Below are 23661 nucleotides of genomic sequence, written 5' to 3'. Positions count from 1 at the left end.
GATTTATGTTTTTATATTTTCTGTATAACTTCATAATTTTAGATGTGTTATAATTATTTTTTAATGTTTAAATTTAAATTTTAGATTTATGATTTTGGATGTGTTTTAAAAATATTTTTTGTATAACTTAATATTTTAGATGTGTTACAATTGAAAAAGAAACTACAATTGAAAATATTTTAGTTTATGTATATAATTATATTCGACCATTCATAATTGTATTATTAATATTTATATTGTATTATTAAAGTTGACTGATTTTAGATGTGTTTTAAAAATATTTTGTATAAAATATCATACTATCAGATGTATTATAATCAAAAAATAACAACACAATTTTAAATTAATTGTTGATTATATACTTTATTTGCACAACTTTATTAATAAAATTAAATAAGATCAACCTTGTTCCAATTAAATCAGCAGAGTGTTTTTATGTTTAAATTAAAATATAATTAAAAATGTTGAACATGATATTTCTTAACAAATTACATAAACACATGTGTGGAAAATAATGATACCTTTCACCAATGCAAAATGAGAGAGTGCTTCAGCTAGAAAGTGGTGATGGTCTTCACCAATGAAGACGAGATGGAGAATTCAGCTGGCAGCGTCCTTTTTGGTTTGGCACTAATGCGTGTGAATATCCCGTAGAATAAGGAATTTAAAAAACTGTATCTGTTACGTGAAGTTACGAAAGTAAAGCAAAGTCACCGTAACTACCAATGAAGTGGGTGGGTTTTAAAATTTAAATTTAAATTAAAATCTAATTATAGATATGTATCTACAAAATAGGAATATATTACACTAAAAAAATAATTAAATATTATTTAAATCTGATTAAAGGCTGATTAAAGACTGATTAATATGAAAACCCAACGTGCTCCCTCCATTTTATTCCCTTCAATAAATGCAACGTAACCCCGCGCTAAGCAGCATCTCTTCACCAACGACATGACAATGTCAACAATTTGCATCCTGCGAAATACTGTACCACATACCTGTGTATCCAACTACTGTCCTACAAATTTGCGCATCACCAAAAATAAACCAATATAAAAATTAATTCATGCCTACACTTCTGAATTAGTAACCCAAAAACAGCAAAGTAATGATTAATGAACAATAACAATAAGTCGGGAGAAATGATAGGGTCAGTAACTTTTGTGTTTTCTAACCATCAATTGGCCATCAATAGTATTTTTAATGGTGTGAGATTACATCTAATGATAGGAAATCACTCATTTTTCCTTTGATGGTTAAGTGCTGGCCACAAAACACAAAAATTACTGGCCCTTAGACTTTCTCTTAATCCAGTGTTATCATAGCACTTTCTTTTTAGTCATCATCATAGCACGTTTGATTTTATATTTTTGACCATATAAAATTGGGAATTTTTTGTTTTGAGTAAAAATTGTAACTAAATATTTGAAGGAAGTGTGCATTGTACATATTCATTTTTTTTTTAGTTTTTTTATATGAAAAAACACAATTTTCGTTTTTTTTTTTTATTGAAAAAGACCTTAAAAAATTAGAACACTGAATTTATTTTGGGGGAGAAAGCAAAACGCACTCTTTCTTTTTGGGTCATGAAACAAAATGCACTTTGGATTGAATGATTGAAAGGAGTAGAAGATCCTCAAAGGAGTCATCCAACTTGTCCAAACTCACTAGTTTCTTTTTGGACTTTTTAACTTGAGCATTTTACTTTAGGGTCGTTTTATGGTACAGATGCAATTTTGTACAGATATACAGATGCTCTGAATCGTAATTTGGTTAATGGACACATGATTTGCAAATAGTAGTAATGTGTCGGATTTGGTCGCTGCATGTGGTTGTAATAAACGGAGCCGAGTCATTATTGTCCCGTAACGGTATATGTGTAAATTGGATTCCGTTAAAAGGACCTGAGTATATGAATTTGGGCCTCGCAAGATTTTTTAATATGGGAACTTCAACCAATATTGCTAACTGTTCCTGCCTGGTTGTGGCCGAGCTATATGTCTCCTTGGAGGGTTGAACGTTCGACCTTATTGGAAAACTTCAATATGCCTCGACCACCAAGTGAAACAAGGGGGGGGGGGGAGCACCTGCAAAAAGCACTCCGACGCTCAAGTCAGCTAAAGAGAATTATTTGAAGAGTTATTTTAGCTTAGAACGATGATCTACCTTTTCAATTTCAGCTGTTTCCTTTATAACTCGGAGATGATGGCCGTTTATTGACCGTTTCTGTGTAACCGATCATAGTGGTTTAATGCCATAAAGTCGGCAAAGTTAATGTGCCGATTAAAAAGGGATTCGCCGAGCTATAATTCGTAACCGACGTATAACGGTTGTATCACAGCCCCCAAGCTTAGCCTGTGTTTTAAATGAGGCAGGTTGAGCTTTTGAAATTAAATGGCCGAATTATAGCTCGGCGCAGGGATGGAGCCCCCAGTTCAACTTGACTCATTTCTTTGTAACGTCAATTAATATTAGTTAAAATAGTAACTGCTATGATGGTATAAATGAATGTCAACAGTTTTCAATGCAAGGCTCAAGTTCCTAAGTAGGCTTGGAACCGTTGGAAGTGGGTCTTGGATTGATGGCCATGATTACAGCTTGGAATTGAAAGGGTTTCATTAAATGAATGGGAAAAGGAAATTTTCTTTTCAGGTTGCGCTTATCGTGGTAATACAGCTTGCAGTTTACACTTCATCTTCCTTCAAAAACAATGAGTAGAAGAGGTAAGTAACTGCATTTTCTTATTTGCTTCCTTCCTAATTTCTGTAAAGAAAAATGAGTGACAAAAAGGTGAAAGCTTTTCCTAAAGTAGAGGATGATGATTTGTATGAATGGGTAGATGATGATGTGAAGATAAGGGCTTCTCTGTTCTTTGACAGAGAGAGTTTCGAGGGTCTGAATATGTCTAAGATGGTCAGACCTGGTTTTCATATTGAGTTGTTGCCATGCAACCGTACGGATCGAATTTTTCATAGAAGTGAAGGTTTTGAAAACTTTTATATGTATAGCTGTGTGCTTGAGGAACTATCTGTAAAACTTCCTTTTACTAAGTTTGAATGCAATTTGTTAACCCAAATGAATTGCGCACCTTCTCAAGTTCATCCTAACGGATGGGCATTCATTAAATGTTTTCAAATCCTAATGGAGTTTTTGGAAATTAAACCTGATTTGGAACTGTTTTTCTCCCTGTTTCAAGCAAAGGGTGTATGGAAAGGTCTCTGGATTAACTTGAATAGTACTCCTGGATTTTCTGTTTTCAAACTATATAAATCTTCTTTCAAAGATTTTAAGGAAATGTTCTTCAAGGTAAAGCCAGTAGATGAAGAATTTCCATTCTATTTAGATGAACATCTTGGGGAGAAGTTTCCCCTATACTGGTGTTGTCAACCCAATCATATCCTAGGGCCTGAACTAATAACACCTCGGAATGAATGTATTATAAGTTTTTTGATGGAAATGGTTGACCGAGGTGGTTTAGTATCTGTGTCGGATTTGCTTCCTTGGGAAGAGGATAAAGCATCTGTTGTGCAATACCTTGGTGAGGCACTGTTTGCGCTACCTAAGTTGGGTTTGCTTATATTGTTTAATTGTTCTCAATGAGGTTGTGTTTCTTTTGTAGGGGGGAGGTTTCCTGGAGTTTCGGCTTCGAGCATGAGGGCCCGGTTTAAAATGAAAAATTTTGAAGGGTCTTCTTCAAACGCCGAGAAGGTAGAGGGTGAGGTTGAGGTTAACCAACCGGCACAGAAGAAAAAGGGTATTGTTTTTAAGAAGAGAAAATCTGAGGTGATTAATCTGGAGGAAGGGGAAAAAGCGGTACCGTTGAGTGAGTTATCGAATTTTACTGTTAAACAAGAAAAGCTGCATTCTTTCGAAGAAGAGGGTGATGGCTCGTCTGTGTGGGATAAAAAGTTCCCTTTCAATGTCTTGGCAGATGAGATTGTTCAATCTGCTCCCGACGTTGCTCGCATTGAGGAAGTTGGGGATGTTGGGATAGATCAATTCATGCAGGTCGGTTTTGTTTCATGTAATGATATATGTATATATTTTTTGAAAACTTCCAACTGATTTTCTGGTATTGGGCAGGTTCTAGGTTTTCGACTAGTTAGCATCGGGCGAAGTCAGGAAAAAAGGCATAAGATGATGCTGGGTAATAATTTAGAAATAACTGAGCTAAAGGAGCAATTGAAGTCAAAGGAAATTGTTCTTACCGAGCTTAAAGAAGAGCTGTCAGTTTCAAAAGAAAAGCTGAAACTTGTGAAAGAGGATCATGAAAGGGCAGTAGAGTCTCTAGGAAAAAAGGTAAACGAACTGTCTACAATGAGCGACCAGATCATTGAGGTTACAGCAAAATTGAAACATATGGAGTCTAATCATGAAGCTGAGATCCTTGATGCTTTTGCCGAGGGTTTTGAACGTGCCGTTATTCAAGCGAAGTTCTTACATCCTGAAGAGGATTTTGCCGCTTTGGATCCGAGCAAGGTGGTTCGGGATGGTCAGTTGGTTGATGATGAAGAAGTTGTGGAGGAAGAGGGTAATAATAATTTAGCCGATTAAGAAATGTTTGAAGTAATTAGTTTTATATTTTGTGATGTGTTGAGAGATGCTAATACTCTCATGAACACTATGTGCTTTGATTAAAGTGTGTATGGCCCCTTTAATGACTGTTATTTTGTTTGCTGACAATATATTTGAATGGTTTATTGTCATAAATTTTGCTTAGCTGATATCGTCATATGGGGTTTGATCATTATTAGGTGCTGAAAGATTGTCAGCTATTGATTTTGCGCACTTGAGTCTAATGCGACTTTTGTGTTGATAAGATACCGTTTGTGAATGGATAAGTATGTAACATAAGATTATCATAAACAAAGTAAGTCGTAACAAGAAGATAAATATTGTTCTGACGCAGTACCTTTACATCTTGAATTTGGTAAGCTAGCCTCGTTAAAACCTCCTTGAGCAAAACCTAACTTTTAGGAAAAATCTCAAGGTAGGAAAAAGAGTGCCAGCATTCTGCATTGCTAACTATAGTATTGTTTCAAGGATTGAATATTCCAAGTGTTAGGTAGTACCGTGCTATCTAATTGTTCCAATCGATATGCTCCTTTTCCGAGCACTTGGTGAACACGGTAGGGGCCTTCCCATGTCGCTGCGAGTTTTCCATGAGTGGGTGGCCTTCGTGCTGCTTCGGTTTTCCTCAATACTAAGTCTCCGACGTGGAAGGATCTTGGCCTCACCCTTTTATTGTGGCGCTGACCTATTCGCTGCTGTAAGGCTTTGTGGCGCACAGCCGCTACGGCTCGCACTTCCTCTAGTAAATCGAGCTCGGCTCGTCGAGCATGGTCATAATCCTCGGCTTGTGTTCTTAAGGAGCTTTGTGATATCTCAATAGGTATCATCGCTTCCGATCCGTATACCAAACGAAATGGTGTTTCTTTAGTTGCGGAGTGTGTTGATGTATTATAACCCCACAAAATCTCTGGGACAAGCTCGGCCCATAGTCCTTTAGCGTCGTCGAGCTTTTTCCTTAAAGCTTGAAGGAGGACCTTGTTTGCAGCTTCAGCCTGACCATTGGATTGAGGATGTTCTACTGAGGAGAAATGCTGCTTTATCTTTAAATTCTGTAAAAAAGTCTTAAAATTATGGTCGGTAAACTGGCGACCATTATCAGTTAAGATGTGACGAGGTATACCAAATCTGCAAATTATGTTTTTCCAGACAAATGATATTATTTGAGCCGATGTAATTTTAGCAAGTGGCTGAGCCTCAATCCATTTAGAAAAATAGTCAATTGCAACAATTAAATATTTTACCTGTCTTGGAGCTGTAGGGAAAGGTCCTAAAATATCCATCCCCCATTGATTAAATGGCCAGCTTACCGTTGAGTGATGCAAATCCTCGGCAGGGATGTTAATAATCGGGGCATGTTTTTGGCAATGGTCGCACATTCGGACCTTTTGCTGACTGTCCTTCCATATGGTCGGCCAGTAAAAACCGGCACGAAGAATCTTTTGTGCTAGGCTCCTTGCCCCTGAATGCATTCCGCAAATACCTTCATGTACCTCAGCTAAGGCCAGGTCGGCCTCTGACCTGTCTAAGCATTTTAACAATGGTCGAGAATAGCCTCGCCTATACAATTTGTTATTCAGTAATGTAAAGAAAGATGCCTGTCTTTTGAACGTTTTTAGGTTCTGGAGGCCTTTTGGAAGCTCTCCACTTCTAAGATACTGAATATATGGGTCTTGCCAACTATCTTCATCGTCTATATGATAGATATTAATTATATTTATGCTCGGCTCATGAAGGGTGGATTGTAAAAGTGAGGCAGTGTGTGACTGAGTGGTAGCTAGTTTGGATAATATGTCGGCCCTGTGATTTTGATCTCTCGCTATATGGTTAATTTCAATTTTTGAAAAACGATGCATGAGGTCTTTGACAATTGCTAAATATTTTGATAAAATTGGGTCTTTAGTTTGAAAACTCTGTTTTACTTGTTGAACAACTAAAAGAGAATCGCAATAAACTTGCAAATTGTCAATATGTAGTTCAATTGCTAACCTGAGCCCGGCGACTAGGGCTTCATACTCGGCTTGATTGTTGCTAGCCTTGAATGAGAATCGAAGAGAATGTTCAATAACAACTCCTTCAGTGTTTTCCAAAAGTATTCCTGCTCCAGACCCATGAGGGTTTGAAGCCCCATCAACAAATAATGTCCAGTCTGCAGTATTCGTATCCGAGCTTGATCCTGTGAATTCGGCCACGAAATCTGCTAAGTACTGTGACTTGATAGATCCTCGTGGTTGATAATGGATGTCAAACTCGGAGAGTTCAATGGACCATTTTATCAACCGTCCTGCAAGTTCGGGCTTGGCGAGTATTTGTCGCAATGGTTGAGAAGTTCTAACATTGATAGTGTGGCTCTGAAAATATGGGCGTAGTCGTCTTGCCGAAAAAACTAGTGCATAGGTGAGCTTCTCTAATCTCGGATAGCGAAGCTCGGCATTCTGCAATGATTTACTCACGAAATACACTGGCCGTTGAGCACTCTTAGTTTCTGCAACAAGGACGGAACTAATTGCCATATCAGTAACTGACAAATATAAATATAACGGCTCGCCAACCTTGGGTTTTTGTAAAACAGGGGGTTCAGAAAGAAATTGCTTTAGACTGTTAAAGGCCATTTCACAGTTTTCATCCCATTGGAAAGTCGTATTTTTCTTTAAACATTGGAAAAAGCTGAAGGACTTGGATGCTAAACATGGTAGGAATCTGGATAGTGCTGCTAACCGCCCTGTTAATCGCTGAACCTCCTTGATGTTTGTGGGACTATTCATATCAAGGATTGCTTGACACTTCTCAGGATTAGCCTCAATTCCTCGGCTAGTAAGGATGAAGCCGAGGAATTTTCCTCCTCGAACACCAAAGGCACATTTCTCCGGATTGAGCCTCATGTTATAAGCTCGGATTTGGCCAAAAATTTCAGCAAGGTCTTCAATATGGGAGTGGCCGACCTTCGTCTTGGCGACCATGTCGTCAACATATACTTCAATGTTCCGACCTATTTGTTGTTCGAAGACTTTGTTCATCAGTCTTTGGTATGTTGCACCTGCATTCTTTAAGCCAAAAGGCATGACATTATAGCAATAATTACCATATTCAGTAATGAAGGCTGTTTTTTCTTGGTCTGATGGATGCATAAGGATCTGGTTATAACCAGAGTATGCATCCATGAAACTCAAGGTACCATAACCACAAGAGTTATCAACTAAAGTATCAATAGACGGCAAAGGGTAGGCGTCTTTAGGACATGCTTTATTAAGATCTGTAAAGTCGACGCACATGCGCCATTTACCGTTATTTTTCTTTACCATGACGACGTTGGCCAGCCAAGTTGTAAACCTGATTTCTCGGATGAAATTTGCATCAATGAGCTTTTTGGCTTCGGTCATAGATGCGAGCCTCTTCTCATTTCCAAGATTTCGTTTTTTCTGGGATATTGGTCGGGCGGCCGGGCTTAATGCCAATTTATGAGTAATGACAGATGGGTCAATGCCTGGCATGTCTCCAGATGTCCAAGCAAATAGATCAGTGTTTTCCCGCAAAAAATGGACGAGCTTTTCCCTTTCCTTGTCTTTTATGGAGGATCCTATGAAAGTAAACTTTGTCGGGTCATCTGTTAATATAAGCTTTGTTAGCTCCTCGTTTGGTGATGGACGATCTTGAAAATCGGCTCTGGGATCAAGCTCGGCCAGCGTTGGCTGTTCGGCACTGATGGAGTTTACACGCCGCTCGCAACTTCTCTTGATAGGCTTTAGGCTTGTATTATAACAATATCGAGCTTCTTGTAGGTCTCCATGGACTGTGGCGACAATATTATCCTGCACAGGGAACTTGACACACAGATGAACAGTGGATACAATTGCAGCAAATCTGTTTAAAAAAGGTCTTCCTAAGATAAGGTTGTAGGGACTAAAACAGTCAACAACAAGATACTGGATATCATGTGTTTTAGATAAAGGCTGCTCACCAAGTGTGGTTTGTAACCACACTGAACCCATAACTGGAACTCGTTCTCCTGAAAATCCGACCAAGTCTCCTGCAGATGGTTGTAAAATGTTAGTACTTAGCTTCATTTTTTCAAATGTAGTAAAAAATAACACATCGGCGCTGCTGCCTGGGTCTAGCAGCACTTTCCGAACTATTAAGTCGCCCAATTGGATAGAGATGACAACGGGGTCATCCAAGTTGGTGTCCTGGCAACTAAAGTCGGTCTGGCAGAAGGTCATCTCTGGAACGTCTGGCATTGGCTGAGGATTGCTCGTGGTAGCTCCAAGTGCTAACATGGCCCTGTATGTACGTTTTCTAGCCGAACTTGTTTGTCCTCCTCCGGCATAACCGCCTGAGATGCAATTGATTATGCCTCTAGGTTGAGCAGGAGCCTTTTCTTTGTCCTTCGATGATGATGATGATGGTGGTGCAGGTGATGGATCTGAAGTCGGAATAGCTCTCTTCTGCATATGACCCGAGATGAATTTATCAAGGTGTCCCTGTCTTGCTAAGCGTTCTAACAGGTCTTTGGCGATCACACAATCGTCGGTTGTGTGACCATACTTCTGGTGGAATGTGCAGTACTTGCTTTTGTCGATGTTCTTCGGTTCAGGGTAACTGCCAGCTTTACGAGGGGGTTTAATCAATTTGGAGTTCAGAATCTCTTTAATAATATCGTCCCTCTTCGTATTAAACTGAGTATACGTCTCATAGCGGGGGGTGGGTCTGAAGTTCTTCTTACTGTCCCGAGGTCTGTCGTCGTCTTTAGTAGTCGACGACCTTTCAGCCTTGCGAGCTTGTCGAAGTTCTTCAATATCGATTTGCCCCTTCGCCTTCTCTCGAAACTCGGCTAACGTCTTTGGCTTGGATACTGCAATAGCTTCTTGAAATTTTCCTGGGCGGAGGCCGCTTTTGATGGCATGGAGATGTACTTCAGGATGAAGGTCGGGGATCCGCATGGCTATTTTTGTAAAACGGGTGATATAATCCTTCAGACTTTCTTGAGGGCCTTGCTTAACGGTCGTCAGGTAATCGGAATCATGTAAATATATTGCTGATGCCGCAAAATGATCTTCAAACTGTTTTGCTAACTCCTGGAAACGTGAAATGGAATCTACAGGCAAAGAGCAAAACCAGTCAAGTGCAGGACCATCTAAAAAGGATGGAAAACAACGACATAAAATAGGGTCAGATGCACCGTTAACGATCATGATAGATCGGAATTTTTTGATATGTTGCTTTGGATCTCCCAAACCATCATATGGAGTTAGAGTCGTTGGCAATGTAAATTGTCTAGGCAGTTGAAAGTTCATGATATCGGCCGTGAAAGGTCCTGCCGAGTTGTCAGGCTCATCCTCCTCGTCGTTGGGCGAGGTTTCATTGTTATGGGGACCTCCGCCATCATCATCTTGAGGGGTTTCCGAAACATGCGTTGGGTGGGATTGATGCTCATCATTGGTGTTTCGCCCGTGATGGGTGTCGTTGTGCTCAAGGCGGGCGTTGGCTATCTGCTGAATTTGTTGTTGCATTCTTTGATTTTCCTCCGCCATACGTTGATTTGCCTCAGCCATGCGTTGATTTGCCTGCTGAAGCTCGGTTACCATCCGAAGGAGCTCGGACGTAGAAGGGGGAGGCACATCAGCCATTAATAGATGTTAGGGTATTTTGGGGCCTAGAAAGAAAATTTTTCTATAACCTCGGCCCCACGGTGGGTGCCAAATGTTCCTGCCTGGTTGTGGCCGAGCTATATGTCTCCTTGGAGGGTTGAACGTTCGACCTTATTGGAAAACTTCAATATGCCTCGACCACCAAGTGAAACAAGGGGGGGAGCACCTGCAAAAAGCACTCCGACGCTCAAGTCAGCTAAAGAGAATTATTTGAAGAGTTATTTTAGCTTAGAACGATGATCTACCTTTTCAATTTCAGCTGTTTCCTTTATAACTCGGAGATGATGGCCGTTTATTGACCGTTTCTGTGTAACCGATCATAGTGGTTTAATGCCATAAAGTCGGCAAAGTTAATGTGCCGATTAAAAAGGGATTCGCCGAGCTATAATTCGTAACCGACGTATAACGGTTGTATCACTAACCAAGAACAAAAAAAAAAATTATTGCTAACAAGAAAAACTGGTTTTCTGGTTAGTGAATACTAAATACGGCTAATGAAGGAAAAAAGGTGAATGAATATTGAGGACCACAACTTAATTAAGTTTTTCTTTTTTAAAAAAAAATTAAAATATAAGGACTTATATATTATAAAGATGATATGTGCTTCAAATATTCGTGATATGAAGAGTTTAAGTGTTATTTAGAAGATATTCGTTTATATTTTTAGAATGTTTTAATTTAATTTGATGTATTTTGATTTTGTTTATTTAATTATTAAATTGGGCCTTATGTTTGTGGCTCAATGTTTTCTATATTTTAAACTAATAAAAGATTATAAATACCTCATCAACTAGGGTGGTCGTAGTTCAGAATGATTTAAAGGTTTGAAAATTCTTTTTTTAGTTTCGTGATGAAACCATGATGTGAACAATTAAGGTTGAAAAGTCTCTCTCTTGTTGCATCGAGGAATTGAGTAAAAGGTTGAAGATTCTCTTCGATTCAATTCTCAAACTATGGCGTTGACAAGTTAGGTTGAGGAGTCCCTTTCTTGTTGCGTTAACAAATTGGATTGAAATTAGAGTGATTCTCTTTGTATTCAATTTCAACCTATCCTTTTTTTATTTCAATTTCAATTTATCTTTTCTATTTAATTTTAATTCTTGTCTTGTTTATCCTTTTATTTCTTTATCATTTGGTATTAGAGCTTAGATGTTAGATTAATTGTTATTAATTTATATTTGTTTTTCTTTTATCATAAAAAAAGAATCCAGTGTTTGTTGCGTCTTTCTTTAAGTTCTTGTGTTCTTGTTTCCGTTTGTATTTTATTATTGTTTTGTCATTATTGTTGATTTTATTGTTTAAAAAAAAAAGCATACAGTGCAAAAAAAAAAGGAAAAAAAGAAAGAAAAATATACAAAAAGGAAAAAAATTATCTTCCTTGTAATTATTGTCCTTTTCATATACTATTTTTTCACCTATAAGATTCGAGGACGAATCTTTTTTGAAGAGGAGGAGAATGATACTTCAAATGTCCGTGATATGAAAAATTCAAGTGTTATTTAGAAGATATTCGTTTATATTTTTAGAATATTTTAATTTAATTTGATGTATTTTAATTTTGTTTATTTAATTACTAGATTGGGCCTTATGTTTGTGGACTCAGGGTTTTCTATATTTTAACCTGATAAGAGGTTATAAATACCTTATCATAAACTAGGATAGTCGTAATTCAGAATGATTTAGAGGTTTGAAAATTTTCTTTTTTGGTTTTGTGATAAAACCATGATATAAACAATTAAGGTTGAGTAGTCTCTCTCTTGTTGCATCAGGGAATTGAGTAGAAGGTTGAGGAGTCACTTTCTTATTGCGTCAAGAAATTGGGTAGAAAGTAGAGTGATTCTTTTTGTATTCAATTTCAACCTATCCTTTTTGTTTTTGTTTCAATTACAATTTATCTTTTCTATTCAATTTCAATTCTTGTTTATCCTTTTATTTCTTTATCAAAAGATCTTACAAATAAGTTATTTTGTATTTCGATTTTTATCATAGAAATACTTGTTTTAATAAATAGGAGTGATAAAATAGTTTTTGAGAAGAAAAAAATTTATTTTTTTTATTTCTTCAAAAGTTTTTAAACAATTTTTTAAAAAATTTAAAACATATTTAAAAAATTATACCAAATAATATTAATGTAATTTTTTATAAATTAAAAATAAAAAAATTAACTTTTAAAGTTTTCCAAAAAAACTCTGAGTCTATTAAATGAGTTTACAACTTACAAAGGTGTGCCTCATTGGAAGAAAATTTGGATAAAGAAACTTGTTAGTTAGAGGTGAATTTCATAGTGACAAAAAAAAAAATTTTCCCTATTAAAAATATTTTCACGGAAAGAAATGCATTAAACTTGCAGCTAAATTAAATGTGACTAATACCACAATTTTTAATATTAGATAAATAATATCTAATTTTCTATATCAATTTTATACATTGTAACTAATTAAGAAAACTAGTTAAGATTTCTAAAGTAAAACGTAATATTTTTTTGAAGTGTCTAAGTAATATACCGAGGCTATTAGAGTTTTTAAAAATGTCAAACATTTAAAATATAAATTTAATTTTGATATACTATTAGTATAAAATTATTATATATATGCATTTAATCACATAACGTTATATTAATAAAAATAATTATTTTTTATATTGACTACATGAATAGTCATCTAAAAAAATAATTATGATTGTACGATTGTGTAAAACATTTTATACTATTAATGCATCAAAATCAAATTCTTAAAATATTGACTAAATTTATTAGAAGAGTTAAGTATGATTTTGGTCCTTAACGTAGAGGCCAAAAAATTATTTCGTCTTCGACCTTTTTTTAGTTATAAAATGGTCCTGAAGATTTCAATTTGTTTAAAAATTGTCCTTTTTACCAAATTTTTAATTTTTATTCTGAAAATACCCCTAACTAAAAAAAACAAAAAACAAAATGTTGAATAAGGGGGAAAGGGGGAAGGGAATCACGCATGCTGGGGGGTGTTAGTTCAGAAGAGGGGGGAGGAAAGGTGGGGAAGGGAAGGGGAAGGGCCATCGCCACTGATCCTCGCCACCGCCGCTGCTCCTCTCCCCTTCGTGCTTACCCCAGAGCAACCGCGACTCTCTCCCTCCTTCTCTCTTTTCCTGTCTCGGACCTCCTCAAACCAGAGCTCACAGCCGGTGAGCCTTTTGTGCTTCACCACCGCGCAGCAATGTGGAGCCCTTCTTCCTCACTGTCTGTTCGTGCCATCTCGCCTCTGCCTCCCTCAATTCCTGTCGCAGAAGGAACCAGAGCCACCACTGGCGTTCCCCTTCCTCAATTCCTGTCGCAAAAGGAACTAGAGCCACAACTGCCCGTTCTCCTCCCTCCAGCCCCTTCCCGTCATGCCCAGACCGCCGGCGCTCCACCACTGCCTCCCCTGTCTCCTCTTTTCTTTTTTTTATTTTCATAATCCAGGTTACTATTTTACTTTCAATTTCTATTTTTGATTAGTGTTAGTTCCTTAATTTGATTCTGGATTAGTTTAGCTGGATTTTAATTTTTTGTTAGTTGATTTTAGGTGGATATGATAGAATTAGCTTAGGTTATTGAATTGCTGGAAGTTGCTGCTGAATTGTTGTTATTGTTGTTATTGTTGTTGTTGAATTAGCTTAGGTTTGATAGAATTAGCTTAGGTTATTGAATTTCTATTAATGGTTAACTGTATACATGATCCATTGTTGTTGTTCTTCTTCTTCATCTGGTTGTTGTTGTTTCATTGATGTTGCTTCTGCTGTTTTTCCGCTTCTAGTTCAGCTTCAAGTTCTACTTTTGTTTTTGGTTGATTTTGGGGAAGAAGGGGAAGGGTATTTTTGTCCGAAGGAAGATTTTTAAACAAATTGAAACCTTCGAGATCTTTTTGTAGCAAAAAAAAGGCCAGGAATAAAATAAATTTTTGGCCTTTAGGTTAGGGATCAAAATCGTACTTAACCCTTTATTAGAATGTGACTTAGAAAAGCCTATACAAATAAATGGTCTTACTATTTTTTAAAAATATAAAGCCTTTATTATTTTTTTTTAATTTTTATTTTTATTTTTATCTTTATGGTAATAGTAATAGTAAATTAGTAATACAAATATAGAAATTTTTTGTTGACATGATGCTCAGATATTGAGTTTGAAGATTTATTTTTTTAGATGTCTTCCTTAAATATTTATTTTTATTTTTTTTATTGTTACATTTAATTGTGTTTAGTAATAGTAATAGTAATAGTAATACAAATAGAGAATTTTTTATCTGACATAATACTCATATTGAGTTTGAAGATTTATTTGTGTAGGTGTCTTCATTAAAATTTTTTTTATTTCTCTTATTGTCACATTTAATTGGGTGTCAATGTTTTGGACATGTGGTATTTTAAAAGTTTGTTAGCTATATACAAAAATTTTTGTGCTGTACACCAAATTTTATGTGTTGTGTATCAAAATTTCTATATTCTAGTTTTATGAACATATATATGAGAAGAAATAGATGAAAAAGACGAAGATAATAGCGATGATAATAAAAGAGGATTGGAGGTAAAAAAAAAAAGAAGAGAAGAAATTAAACAACAACATCAACAACAACAATAACAAGATGACAGTTGTAACACCCTACCACACAAAATCTTACGCTGTAGCTATAAATCAGAGTGGCGAGGCATTACAACCTCTAAAAACAAAGTACATACATATATTTAAAAAGTAATAATATAGCTAGGAGCCTGTGAAGAAAGATGAAGAACAAATAATCGCATCACACTCGGAAACGTCAACGATATACATAAATGATAAAATATTTATATGATTCAAAAGGAGATATATAACGATTATTAGTCTTGATCTGCGAAGACAAGGTTGGCTAGAAAGTATAAACAACCCAAAAGTAAACAAAATACAACTTGTTTCTCCAGAAATCTGCCTCTAAGAGGGATAAATCACCCTAGCATCTTACTCAGGCAGGTGTTTACAAATTTCAACCTGGAGCAAATGGGACAAACTCTAACTCTTGTATCTTACCCAGGTGTCTCAAGTCTCAATCCGGAACAAGTGTGATGAAGTCACAACCCTTGCATCTTACCCAGGTGTTTCAAGTCTCAACCCAGAGCAAGTGGGACGAAGCCACAACCCTTGCATCTTACCCAAGCAGGTATTTAACCGCTTAACCCAGAGCAAGTGGGATGAAGTCACAACTCTACATCTTACCCAGGTGCCTCAAATATTGACCTTGAGCAAGTGGGATAAAGCCACACCTTTGCATCTTATCTAGGTGCCAAATCAATTCAAATAAGTATGCAAGCGGGATAACACCCAAACCTTACCAATCTGGCCAATCAGGCCCTACTCTGTTATTATCAATGTCTTTTAGTAATTTCATAAGTTATTAAACTCATTTACCCCCACCCCTTTATCAATTTATCAAACAATTGATTCATTACTATCAATTCTTTATCAAATAATTAATTTTGTTTTCTCATGAGCAGGATAATACCACCGTTCTCAATGTGGGCGGGACAAGGCCACCATCCCAACTTAATCCAGAGCAAGTGAGACAAACCACAATTCTTGCATCTTACCCAGGTGTTTCAACTCTCAACTTGGAGCAAGTGGGACAAACTATAATTCTTGCATCTTACCCAGGCAATAAATCATTAATCATTAACTTTAATCAATTCCACAAATTATTAAATAGTTTAACCTCCATTCGTTATTAATTCCACAAGTTTAGGTTCATTAACCCCAATCTTTTAAGAATTTGCTAATCCTTTAACACGTGAGTGGGATGGAATGGCCGTCCTCATAGTAGGTGGGATAAAACCACCATCCCCGCAACGTTTCTTTGGTTAACTAAGCGGTTAATCCAGAAATAATTAAGTTTAGTTTGTTGGACTTAGCCACACCTTGTCCAGGGCTTAAAAATGAGTTTTCGGGGGTTCATTTAAGGGATACAGGGGTTTACAAGCGTTCCGAAAAGGTTAAACAGTCAAAAATAGAGTTTATTCACAAAACCAGGGCTTGTGCGTACGCATCATCCTTGTGTGTACGCACAAGTCAAAACGCCATTCATGTTTCGTGTGTACGCAACCCCTTCGCGCGTATGCACGACTTGTAAAATTTCTTGTCATCCGTACGAAAACACCTCGTGCGTACGCATGAGCCTTGTTGCCAATCTGTGCTGTGCGCACGTACCATAGTGTGAGTGGACACGCAAACCAAAAATTCTGATTTTCTACAAAGTTTCAGATTTCATATTTTTTTACCAGTTTCTTTTGTTCATAGCTTTCTTTGTAAAACTCTGATTTCTTCTTTTCTTAAACCGTTTTAAAGTTCCTTTAACTAGGTTCAATTTAAAATAAATTTCATACGAATCCAAGCTTTGAGAGCCATGTTATGGCACTGAAGTTGGTCAAAATTCAATTTTAGTCAATTTCACCAAATAGCCAATTTTTTACCCAAAGCTCAATTCAACTCATTTTCAACCCCTTCCAAGGCCATTTCCATGCATCTCAATACTTATTTAACAAGTCATATCCATTCGATACCTAACCAAACAAGCTCCATCCCATTAATAATCAAACTAACAAGCCATTCACATAATCAAATCCTCATCAATCCAACAACAATTTACTCATGGCAAATTCATCACTTACCGTGACTTACCATATATGGGACATCTCACCCTATCCAGGCCTCCGGCCCAATTCCACACCAATTGATACATGGTCAGGAGGATATTTTTGTTATATTAGAGCTAAGAGACAGAATGATAATCTCATCACATTCAAATATTTGAATACTAGAAGAATTATACCATGCCAGTCTTAGACATCACGAAGACCAAGAGTCCGTCACAAAAACAGTGGTGATGAAATAGCAACAACTCATAAGGCCCATTGGGCTAAGGCAGGACAACAAGAAGCCTAATAATGCTTTTCAAATTCAATGAGAGTGATAAACCACTATTTTATGGTTTATCTTGTGCTAAATTGAGTGGTTTTTATCAGTTCTTCACACACTTATTCATACAAATTGCATGGTTTTACAAATCCTTCCTAATTTTATTCTATGATTGAAAACTTGCTTCCTAAGCATTTAAATTGTCAATTTTCAATCCCCCTTTATACCACTCGATGCCGTGATCTGTGTGTTAAGTGTTTTCAGGCTTTATAGGGCATGAATGGCCTAGGGGATGGAAAGGAAGCATGCAAAAGTGGAAGAAACACAAGAAACAAAGGAGCTGACCAGCAAGGATCGACGCGCACGCATGGCATATGCGTGCGCGTGACTTGGTGCATTTCACAGCGACGTGTACGCGTGACTAGCAAAGTCGCACAGCGACGCGTACGCGGGACTAACGCGTACGCGTGACAAGCACAGAAGACCAGCAACGCGTACGCGTGACCGATGCGTACGTGTGACAAAGCAACGTGCTGCATTAACCAGAACTCATAGGGGGCGATTTTGGGCTGGTTTTGGACCCAGTTTTTGGCCCAAAAACATAGACTAGAGCCAGGGGGCAAGCAGAGACTCAATGGACATTCACATTCACTTTAGTTTAGTTTTAGTTTTGGAATTCTAGAGGGAAAACAATACTTCTTCCAGGGTTCTTCGTATTCTTAGATTATTAGTTATTTATGCTTTTGGATTAGATATTGAGGGAGTCACTACCTTCGATTGAAGTCTCCATCACTATAGTTTGCTTTTCTATTACTCTACTCTTTTGCTTTCCATTTAATTTGCTCGTAGCCATATATGGATATTTTTTATTTTGGGATTTATTAATGCAATGAACAATTTTCACATTTAATTTCATTTTATGTTTGATTTCTTTCAATTAATTATCAGCTTCTAGATTATCTTTTATCAATTTATTTAAATTTACATGTTTGTGAAAATAACATTCATGCTAATGGAGTAGATCTCCCAACTTGGCTTTGGAGTTGATTAATAGGAAACTCTTGAGTTAAAAAACTCAAGAATTAATCTGTAGTTGGAAATTGCTGGCTAACTCAGTTTTCACTAACTCTAATCCTTCCTTATGAAGCGATTAGGACTTGTGAATTAGAGTTAGTATTAGTTACTTGACTTTCCTTTATTAGCTAGAGGATAACTAAGTGAAAGCAACAACCTTTTACTATTATACTTGGGAAATTCAACAAGGATAGAAACTCCGATTAATCTTCTCCTTGCCAAGGCCTTTTATTTCAACTATCTAATATCTTTTGTCATCATTTGCTGCTTTAATTGATCGCCATTTATCTTTCCCGTTCTCAACCTTAAAACTTTTTCGGAAAATTCCTGATCGATAATTTACACTGCTGTGTCAACTCTTTGGGAAACGACCTGGGAATTCTACTCCCAGTTAATTATTCTTAAATTGTGACATCTTCTAAATTGACAGCGGGGATCTCGTCGGTTAAAACTGTACTCACAACGCAGCTTTTACTAGAATTTCTTAACTGGCATTTTTTCACCCGTCAATTTTTGGCACCGTTGCCGGGGAGTTGCAACAGTGTGCTAAATTATTGGTTGGTGTAAATATTTTTATATTTACATAATTGCATTTTTATTCTATTTTTATTTGTCTGTTTTTGATTATTAGTAGTTTTATAGTTTAATTTTCTTAATATATTTTATTACCATAAGCTCTATGTTTCTTTCATTGAATGACGAGTTCACTACCGGATCCGAGCTTAGCCACGTTTGATCCTAAAATCGAAAAAACTATTTCACGTATTAGGCGGGCTCGGCGTCGGTTAGCCTCTAAGGGTGGTGAAGGGGTTTCTACCAATTAACCAGTCTTATCTGAAGGTGAATCTGAAGCGTCATTTGTGAAAGAAACTAGCTCCTCTTCTACTGATTCTGTTGATTTAAGTGCAGGTAATATGGCAGAGCCTAGAAGGATTACTCTCCAAGAAGCAGGAGCTCCGGACTTTACACTGCAACCATATCAAGCGCATCATTCGAACTTGGCTGCGGACTTTGAACTGAAGACCGCTTTGATCAATTTGCTGCCTAAGTTTCATGGCCTACCTGCTCAAGAACACATCAAGAACCTTAGAGATTTTTAAACAGCCTGCTCAACTACTAGGCGGCATGGTGCGGACGAGACTACTATTTGGTTATATGCCTTCCCATTTTCTCTTGAGGGAAAGGCAAGGGAGTGGTTCTACGCTCAACCTGAAGAAGTTGTTACTAATTGGGATCTGCTCAGAAGAGAATTCCTGGACAAGTTCTTTCCAGCTGAAGTTACAAATAGACTGAGGAAAGAAATTTCCTGCATTATCCAAGGCGAATCAGAGACTCTTTACGAGTATTGGGAATGCTTCAGGAATCTCCTAGACTAATGTCCCCATCACAAGATTGACCAGTTGGTATTGATTAGCTATTTCTGCCAAGGCATGAAGGCTCAAGACAATACTATATTAGATGCTGCGAGTAATGGCTCTCTGACTAAGTACAAGACGGCGATAGAAGCATGGCAACTGATCATCGATCTAGCTGAGCCTACCCAAAATGCAAGGCACAGAAATAACCATCCGAAAGCTATTGCGGAGGTTTCCTCTAGTAGTGAGACAGCTGCTCTCACAAAGACTCTGGGAGAGATGACCAATATACTGAAGCAGCTCCAGCTTAATCAACAACAACCTCAGCCTCCTCCATAGCAACATTGTCAACAGTTGGTTCCTCAGAGAGTGTGTGGAATATGCGCTTGCTATTCTCACTACACTGATGAATGTCCTCAACTCCAATAAGAAGATAACAGCTTGGCAGCTACTAATACTTACTACAACCGTCCAAATTAAGGGTACTATCAACAAGGCGATACTTATAACCAAGGTGGTAACTATAATCAAGGTTGGCATGACAACTCCAACTAAGGATGGAGAGACAATTCCAACCAAGGTTGGAGAGACAATTCCAACTAAGGATGGAGGGACAACTACAACCAAGGAGGTAGAGACAACGGTGGAAATAAAAGGTGGAACAACAATGATAAACCCATATTTCATGAGTTCTTTTGTGCTTAATTTGAGTGATTTATTCAATCCTCCACCTACTTATTCATATTAACTGCATGGTTTTACTTTCCCTTCCTTATTATGTCATATTGTGAAAAAGATGTTTTTCTAAGCTTTAAAAAATTAATTATTTTAATTACCTTTATTTTCATTCGATGCCATGATTAGTGTGTTGAGTAGTTTCAGATTTTCTAAGGCAGAATGACTTAAAGGATGGAAAATAAAACATACAAAAATGGAAGGAGAAAGCAAAACGGAGCTTTGAAGGAAACTGGTATTCACGCGATCGCATGGACGACGCGATCGCGTGCCAGAAGCGAAGATGCAGCGACGCGGCCGCATGACTGACGCGACCGCGCGACATAAGCAGAACGCATACGATGCGGACGCGTGACTGACGCAACCGCGTGGCAAGGAAAAGCTCCGAATGACGTGACCGCGTGACCCACGCGGACGCATGACAGAGGCCACGTATAAGAATTTACAGAATACGCCCCCAGCGATTTCTGAAGCCCTTTTTGGCCCAGATCCAAGTACAGACAGCATAGACCAGAGGTTATAAAGTGTGGGAATGCACCCATTCAAAGAGAGCTCGCATATTTTATTTTTCAATGATTTAGATTTAGTTGAGAGGGAGATCTTCTCCTCTCTCTCTTAGGATTTAGGATTTCTTCTTGCTTTAAGAGTGACTCTCAATCCATGTTTTATATTTCTTTGCTTTAAACTTCCCTTTTACTTTATTTATTTATTTCAGTATCTGAGTTGGTTATTTACCTTTATAATTGAATCTATGAATTCTTCCATGTTACAGACTGTTATTTGAATTAATGATAGTTGAGGTATTTTCAGTTTATGATTGTTCTCTTTGATTTAAGTTACCATTGCTTCCTATCTAAGGATATTTTTATTATTCCAACAATTTTACTTTTTCCCCTTTTGGTCCTGGTTAAGAATTCAGTAACTCAACAGTTATTAAACTCAACATAATTGATAATCGTTATCTTGCTAATTGAGCTGAACTTAAGTAATCCCAACCTTTTCTTAGGAAATAAATAGGATTCAAAGGCCAATTTAATTAGTCCCTTGACTTTCCTTTGCCCTAGTAAAGGTTGACCAAGTGGAGTTTAGATTCAACTTTTATTATAGTTGAGAGAGATAACTACGTTGGACCTCCAACTTCTCTTACCTTGCCAAAAGTCTGCTTTACAGTATTTATTTATTTTAATTGCCATTTACTTTACTTGTCATTTAAATTACTTGCTTCTCATCTTCTAAACCCCGATTACAACCTTTATAGCCAATAATAAGAACATACCTCCTCGCAGTTCCTTGAGAAGACGACCCGAGGTTTGAATACTCGGTTAACAATTTTTAAAGGGGTTTGTTACTTGTGACACCCAAAACGTTTGTACGAAGGGATTTTTGTCGGTTTAGAGACTATATCTACAACGCGACTGTTTTTATGACATTCTTTACTGGCAAAAATCCTAACGTCAAAATGGCGCCGTTGCCGGGAAACTGCTAACGTGTGCCTTATTATTGGTTATTGTAAATATTTTTCTTTTGCTTGTTTGTTTATTTTTGTTTTTTCCTGTTTATCTTTATTTGCTACCATGAACTCTCACCCCTCTCGCTTTGAGTTTGGTTCTAATATTGTTAAAGGAAATAGAAGTTACAGCAGGAACGCGCATCAAGGTCAGACCAATCAAGGATGGATGGAACCAAGAGGATCTAATCAACCCTTTTGGCAGCAACACCCTCCGAGATATCCTGGACAAAGACCATTCTACAATGCATACCCAGCTGAAAGATATGGTGGACAACCTTGTAACTACCAACAAGCCCCACCCCGTGCATGTAAACCATCCTTTCAATATAACCTCGAACCACCACACTCACAAGCTTCTCTTCACCATTCGCCACCATATGATCCTTCCTTACCCCAGTGCCAATCCAATCGCTCCCAATCACCACCACTTTCCTTTGTGTCATGTCCAAGTCCAGCAACCCGAGAAGCAGAGGTTCGCCTAACGGAAACAGTAAATAAATTTTAAACAACCATTCAACAACTGGAGCAAGTGATAATTCAATGGGTTTCTAGACGCTCAAATACACAAGGATCAGCCACAGCCCCATATGAACAGTCTAACAAAGAGCGTAGCATGAAGGAGATACCAGAAACTCCAGTGGACAAGACGGAGAATGAATTCGTACTAGAACAAGTAGAAGAAGCTGTCATCGCTCAAGAAGAAGAGTTGGTTGAAGATCTAGGAGATGCTGAACCTCCATGAGAATCCAGAATTGAGGAACACGCCGTCAAGGAGACTACAGTTGATGCTAAGGAGGATATTTCTCCAAGGCAAGTCGTTTATGAAGAATCAGACGGAATAATCCAAGAAACAAATTTCCTCGATAGTGATAGTCACAAGTCTAGCTCTCTTAGTGATGGACTTGCATCCGCAAGTGAATTCTCTGAGATCGAAGAATCTTCCCCAAGTGAATATGAAGATGATGCAGAGGTAGATTTCTCTCAACCTCCAATCTATGACTCAAGTGATGAGGAAGACACAGAAGACTTTGACCAGGACACAGATACAATTGAAGATCTTTGCAAAGAAGTGGAGGAATTCACAGAAGAGCACAAAGAAATGGAACTTGCAGAACCACCAAAAACACCTATCCCAAGGCCATTACCACCTAATACAAGCTTCAAGTGGGTACAATCCTTAACTTATAACTTTACTTATTCACTTGAATATGGTTTGCTTGAAACAGATGGCCAGCTTAGAGCTCTCTGCGGCTTTAAGAGTAAGAGGGAAATGGCTCGTACTCAGAGCTGGTGCACAAGGTTCAATAAGGTTCCACGCTTCACCTCGAAGTACACGGATTGGTATCATGCTCAATTGCATGGATCACGGAAAACGTTTGGTCACCAAGGTGAGATTCTACTTTTTAAACCACCCGAATGGAAACATGTAGATCAAGACAGAGGCGGATTTAAAAGCAAGGCTTGGAATCCTGGACTCTATCCTGACATTCGTCGTCCCGGGAGCCTGAAAATCTGTTTGGAGCTACTCAGAAGCTTTGCATGCTTGGTTTGGGACCCCGGAGGCTATTGGCATTTCAAGCACTGGTGGAGATTTTTAGACGAATTTAAACATAAGCCGCCATAACAGGATACTCCTCCAATGCCCAACTTAAGGACTTTAACCAAAAGTGCTAGGTGGGAGACAACCCACCATGGTATGGTCGCTTCTTTTTCAATTTATTTCTTGTTAATTGCTTTCATTTTTCCTTTTTTATTTTAATTTATTAAACCTGGAATCATGCATAGCATTCATGTTAATCATTGCATTCTGCATTTTCCATGCATATATAAAAAAAAAGGGGTGCACGACGCGACCGCATGCCCCATGCGATCGCG

At 37.6% G+C, this 23661-nt stretch overlaps 1 protein-coding gene across 1 annotated transcript; it reads left to right on the top strand.

Moving 5' to 3' along the window:
• The first annotated feature begins 2778 nt into the window (after positions 1-2778).
• LOC107618579 (uncharacterized) lies at positions 2779-4557 on the top strand. The gene is made up of 3 exons (XM_016320690.3): positions 2779-3541; positions 3623-4011; positions 4087-4557. The coding sequence occupies exons 1-3, from the start codon at positions 2779-2781 to the stop codon at positions 4555-4557; spliced, it is 1623 nt and encodes a 540-aa protein (XP_016176176.2).
• The last annotated feature ends 19104 nt before the right edge of the window (positions 4558-23661 follow it).

This window comes from Arachis ipaensis, chromosome B1 (assembly GCF_059453495.1).
Source record: "Arachis ipaensis isolate K30076 ecotype BB chromosome B1, ASM5945349v1, whole genome shotgun sequence".
Classification (NCBI taxonomy): Eukaryota; Viridiplantae; Streptophyta; class Magnoliopsida; order Fabales; family Fabaceae; genus Arachis; species Arachis ipaensis.
Note: the sequence above shows the minus strand (reverse complement) of the source record. Positions and strands in the feature narration are given on the sequence as shown.

Excerpts from the sequence above, each read along its gene's own strand:
- LOC107618579 (XM_016320690.3), top strand. The coding sequence starts at position 2,779 with ATGAGTGACAAAAAGGTGAAAGCTTTTCCTAAAGTAGAGGATGATGAT. Across the intron at positions 3,542-3,622 it reads ATCTGTTGTGCAATACCTTG|GGGGGAGGTTTCCTGGAGTT; the intron begins GTGAGGCACTGT and ends TTTCTTTTGTAG. Across the intron at positions 4,012-4,086 it reads GGATAGATCAATTCATGCAG|GTTCTAGGTTTTCGACTAGT; the intron begins GTCGGTTTTGTT and ends GGTATTGGGCAG.